The following is a 5,341-nucleotide window of genomic DNA, read 5'->3' as shown; positions in this document are numbered from 1 at the left end:
CTCCCCAGAATGCACCTTGGTGGTAAGTAAAACTAATATTAGGATATGTGCTCTAATACTAACATATTTTTTCTCTCTTTCTCTACATATACTCATTATCTCTCTCTCTCTCTTTTGACATGATGTCATTTTATTCAAACGTATTTTTCTTTGTCGTCTTTTTACATATATAATTTTTTTATTTTACGACAATATTTTAAAAAATTAACGTCAATAGTTAATAAAAATACAATATTTACCTGATCCATCTAATTTGCTGTTACAAGGCACTTATTTGTCGAATTCGTATTGATTCTTAAAAGGAAATTTGTTTTTAGGAAAGGCATTACTGAACAAAAGAATAATACAAGTAAATACTTGAAGGATTTTACAAAAGCTCAGGGCAAAAAATGAAAACACAATGACCGAAAGCGTGATTCTTTCCTAACTGCTGAGCCTTAAAGAGCATTTATTTATTTTTTCCCTCTTTCTCTCTCTATATTCACTATGCAAAACACAATTACAATGACTTCAGATGAACAACAGCAAGCACCGCCTTCATGGGATCAACTGAGGAAGGAAGCAAGACAGTTGGAAAGCGAGATTGAAGTTAAATTGTCAACACTGGCAAAGATTGGCCAATCAACTGGATTAGACAATACTGGACAAGAAGTCGAGACTGACGAATTATTGAAGAAGGTAAATGAAGAAGGATAGAATAGATAAAAAATAACATTACAGTAATATATAGCTACAAAACGTGATTACCGAGATGGGAGACTTTTTGGACAGACCAAGCATTATACCAACTAGCACCTCCATGATTCATTTGTTAGGAAGACATAAAGATATATTATATGATTATACCAAAGAATTTAGAAGAGTCAAGGTAATAAAGAAGAAAGAGAGATAGAAAGTATGATATTAAGAAAGATGCGTGTAGGCTAACATAAAAGCGGCAAGGGATAAAGCAAATTTAATGAGTCAAGTACAAGATGAGATAAGAACATTTAATACAGCAAGTAATAGGGATAATGCGGATTATTATCTAACAGAGCGCAACAGAATAGAGGGATCTCATCGACTGACAGATATGATCTTGGAGTAAGCATGGTACAAGATAAATTACATAATTTACTCAATATAACGTAGACAAGCGTATGCTACTAGAGATGATATATTTAGACAAGGTAGAGTGATGCGTAATGTAAACCAGAGAGTTGGAAACATAGTGAGTAAGTGCCCAAGTAAATTATATGTATTTTACACAAGCTAATCAGTTCATACCCTCAGGTCATATCCCTGGCATAAACAATATCATTTCACGTATAAACACAAGAAGAAAAAGAGATACACTCATCATGGCTGGCGTAATATCAACTTGTTCTATCCTCATCATTTTATATTGGTTACATACCTAATAAAAGAAGTTCTGCCCTTTAAACATCCATTTAAAAAAAAAAGAGAAAAGGGGAACAAAAAGGGGAGAAATTATGCTGATTTAATAAAAAGATGTTGCAACATAATATTTTTTTTTTCTTCTTCTTTCTTCTCTTAATTTTATTTTCTTATGTCGAAATTGGTAAATGCGCTTCAACAGCAAGAAGAAGAATATAGACATCGTCCACCGATACACCTTCGAACTTCAAAGAGTTCAACCATACGACATAACTTACTTTCACCTACAAGGACAACCAGTAGCACCTTGAGAGGCAATTCGACGAGTCGACGAAGAACAAACAGTTTCAATTCAACTGTCAAAAAGGACGTTAAAGTACTACCGAGACTAGAAGAAGAGAACGCAAGCTTGCCTCCTCAGGTAAATTCTTTTTCTTTCGTTCATTATACAAGTTAAACATTCCACTCTTTTGTGATTAGGATTCCGTTGAGTTTATACTTGCTCAGATCGAAAGACAGAATGCGAAACTAGATGAAGACCCCAAGTCAGTCTGTATTCAATCAAACCAGCTCAAGGCTAATCTGTCAACGATTCAAAAACTAACTACGAATAAACAAGAAGATAATATCGATTGGGAATTCTGGACAGCATTAACAGAGGACTTTAGTTCGGTTGCTTTAAAACTACCACATCTTGTCTCAGCAAAACTCAGGGCAGGTATTCCATCCAAAGTCAGAGGTGTCATTTGGCAGGCTATGTCTCAGTCGGCCTCTCTTAATTTGGAAACAATGTATGGACAGCTTGTAGCGGAGCATTCTCCTTATGAAAGAATCATTCAGCGTGATCTAGCTCGTACTTTTCCAGGTATCGACATGTTCAAGCAGGAAGGAGGTCATGGACAGCAGTCGCTTGAGCGTGTGTTATCAGCCTACAGTCTCTATGACTCACTTGTTGGATACTGTCAAGGGTTAGCCTTTTTAGTAGGTCCTTTACTGTTGAATGTAAGTAGGCAATACAGTATATATATATATTTGTGTGTGTGAATACATGTATGAAGGAAACAACAACAATTAACAAGGTAAAATCGATTAGATGCCCGAGCAACAAGCGTTCTGTGTGTTTGTGAGGCAAGTGCTTTTTCTTGCTTAAAAAAAAAACAAAATATAACATCATATCTAGACTGATGGAAACTTATGAAATGAGGACCATGTTTACATTAAACATGGAAGGTTTACAGCTTAGATTATACCAATTTTCAAGCCTGCTTGATCAAATATTACCCGATTTATCTGAATTTCTGACACTTCATGAAGTGAATGTGCCTATGTATGCATCCCAATGGTTTTTGACATTGTTTGCTTATGCATTCCCTATGGAACTTATCTTACGTATATATGATATCGTGTTTGCAGAAGGTGCAGCAGAGACGATTATGCGAGTATCCATTGCGATGATGAAGCGGTCCAAACAGAGGATTATGCGGTTCACAGAATTTGAAGATATCTTGGACTTTTTATCCAACAAACTGTATGATGCTTATAACAACGATCCAGGGCAAGTCATTTCAGATGCAGTGCAGTTGAGTAATGTAATTACCAAGGAAAAGCTAGATCATTTAGCAGAGACCTACGTGACAGAAATAGAAAAGGAACAAAAACAGACAGAGCAGGTGCTTGCTGTCCGATTCAATTTCTGGTCAAAATCAAATGGTAGTCATAACAACAGTAACGGCAGTAATCGAAGTAGTAACAGTATCAGTCGAAAGAAAAAGACAATGTCTTGGTACAATAGTGCACCCAAAAAGAGTAGTGAGTCCGAGAGATCATCCTTGAAGGAGCCAAGTGTATCAGAATTGCATCATCAGATTGAAGAATTACTATCAGCCATTTCACAGATGCAAAGGGAAGCCGTTACGCTAAAAGATGAATTGATGCAAGCTAAACTTGATAAAATGGATGTAGAAGCAGAAAGAGATGCTCTAAAAATAACAATAGAAAGCGCATTTAATAATGTAAAATTTGAAAAAGAGTGTATGGAGCTACGTAAAGAGAATTCAAGGTTGAAGCAAGAGAAGGAAGAGTTAGTTCAGCAACAAATCATGTCTAAAGATGCATTAAGTGCACTTGTAGAACGCATGCTGGATATGAAGAATAAGGTGGATCATTTGGAACAAGAGAATAAGAGAATAACTAGAGAATGTCAGATATTAAAAAAAGAAAGGCCAAAGTCGATAGCATCAATATGCAATAACAATCACTCATCATCATCTGTTTGCTCAGTACATAAATGCTAAATTGAAATATAAAATAAAAAGTGACAAATGATTATCCTAAATATATTAAACCATATCTACAGTCACACCGAACTAGTGTTCGTACTATACAAAAATTTAGTAAAAATCGGTGTACACTAGGCGCACGAGGAAATTTGCTATCTGCCTAAGCTGTTTTCTTTAACATAATTATTGTAGCAACTATGCATTATGCAATCTAATGTTTGTTTATAAATAATATTGTTGTCAATTATTCCTAATCTACAACATGTCGGTTCGTACAGAGGCGACAGCGTTGGCCAAGTAAGCTTTCAAAGCTTTTTCTCAAAGCCAATTAGATACCAATGCTTCATTTTTGTTTGTTCCAAGTAAAACAGGATTGGTCTGTGAACATCAGGTATCTCTGGGCGTAATGGAAGAAACAGAGTATTACCCGCTGTTTTTGAATATACAGCAATTGCTCTATTCTAAACATCGGCAGCAATCTGGAGACAATCGATTGGTGGAGTAAGATCATAATTGTTAAGAATTCTGCCTACATCGTCTTCTCTTATTATGTCTATTCTCTATATGTCAAACCTCTATAACTTGCTTAGATGATATATTACTTTACCTCTGTAAATTCCGTCTTTGCTCTTATCAAACTATTCCTTCATGTCTTGCTTGACTCTCATTCGAAGGTTTTCATCGCCATATGTGACATGCACAATGCAACGAAAGCTGCAATTACCATCACCTTGTGAGTTAAGGATTAATTCCATTTTCTTTATCCATGTATCTTTGATGTTGAGTAAGTCAATAAGCCTGACCTTTATCTCCATGACAGTAAGGGCTCCATTAACAACTGTAAGGTTGCATAATTAGTTACAACACAGAAGCGAGATCTATTTAGATGTGTACTTCTCATATTCTTTCTTCTTTTTTCTTCGGCCTTTGTCTCTAGTTTGGCCTTTTTCACTTCATTTTCTTCCATATTTTCTAACAAAATTTGTCTTCTCTTTGTTCCTTTTCGACGTCCGTTAGTATTTGTTTTGATTGATGGAGGTAACACATGGTCCAAGCTTTTTGCTTCCTTGGAAGCTTCAGCTTTCATGAGTTCATTGATTATATCACGCTTATCTTGGATAGGCTGTAAGTAGTCGAATACTTTTGCTAGGTATGTGTGTGATATTCTTGATAAACAAGTATAAGACGAAAGATTCAATGGGAAAGAATATGGGGAAGTTTATTTCTAATAAAATTAGACCCAGATTTTACTACTGCTAAAAGATTTACTGTATTTATATCAAATGACAACCTAGAGTGAGTACGACGTGAGATGTTAATACTTATTAAACTATCCTGACACATATTTCCATAATTGAACAAGTTTCCCCTTTAAGGGTTCTTTTGTCTACTCGTTAGCACTGATTCAAGGGCCCATTGGCTCAATCCAATTTGTTTTGCCAAGTACAAAGGTAAGAGGCAAAAGCTAATAAGATGAGAAGAGGATAGGAAAAGGACAATAAGTCAGTGAGACTGAAATATATGATATCTTTATTTACGATGAATAAAACAATGGTATTTGTCGTATTTACCTTATAAATACTTGATCTTGTCGTATGAGATTACTATAAATCTACAGTGACTCAAAAAACTGGCAACATGTTTCGCACTTTTGAGTTTCGGCATGCGTAGCTCATTCATTTCTT

General features: G+C 35.3%; 3 protein-coding genes across 3 annotated transcripts; 2 read left to right on the top strand and 1 right to left on the bottom strand.

Moving 5' to 3' along the window:
- The first annotated feature begins 454 nt into the window (after window positions 1–454).
- On the top strand, window positions 455–1,505 carry RHIMIDRAFT_277378 (V-snare-domain-containing protein). Its single transcript, XM_023612685.1, has 5 exons — window positions 455–678; window positions 731–868; window positions 923–1,083; window positions 1,132–1,214; window positions 1,273–1,505. The coding sequence occupies exons 1-5, from the start codon at window positions 505–507 to the stop codon at window positions 1,398–1,400; spliced, it is 684 nt and encodes a 227-aa protein (XP_023467532.1). The 5' UTR covers window positions 455–504; the 3' UTR covers window positions 1,401–1,505.
- Window positions 1,506–1,536: 31 nt separating this feature from the next.
- Window positions 1,537–3,727, top strand: RHIMIDRAFT_213502 (TBC-domain-containing protein). The gene is made up of 4 exons (XM_023607250.1): window positions 1,537–1,798; window positions 1,858–2,379; window positions 2,471–2,505; window positions 2,558–3,727. The coding sequence occupies exons 1-4, from the start codon at window positions 1,550–1,552 to the stop codon at window positions 3,669–3,671; spliced, it is 1,920 nt and encodes a 639-aa protein (XP_023467531.1). The 5' UTR covers window positions 1,537–1,549; the 3' UTR covers window positions 3,672–3,727.
- A 460-nt stretch (window positions 3,728–4,187) lies between these two features.
- Window positions 4,188–4,589, bottom strand: RHIMIDRAFT_110667 (uncharacterized protein). Its single transcript, XM_023605236.1, has 2 exons — window positions 4,264–4,589; window positions 4,188–4,209 (listed from the first exon to the last, which is right to left on the bottom strand). The coding sequence occupies exon 1, from the start codon at window positions 4,469–4,471 to the stop codon at window positions 4,295–4,297; it is 177 nt and encodes a 58-aa protein (XP_023467530.1). The 5' UTR covers window positions 4,472–4,589; the 3' UTR covers window positions 4,188–4,209; window positions 4,264–4,294.
- Window positions 4,590–5,341: the final 752 nt, after the last annotated feature.

The sequence above is a fragment of the Rhizopus microsporus genome, assembly GCF_002708625.1.
Source record: "Rhizopus microsporus ATCC 52813 unplaced genomic scaffold scaffold_5, whole genome shotgun sequence".
Taxonomy (NCBI): Eukaryota; Fungi; Mucoromycota; class Mucoromycetes; order Mucorales; family Rhizopodaceae; genus Rhizopus; species Rhizopus microsporus.
This window is presented reverse-complemented; position numbering and strand designations above follow the sequence as displayed.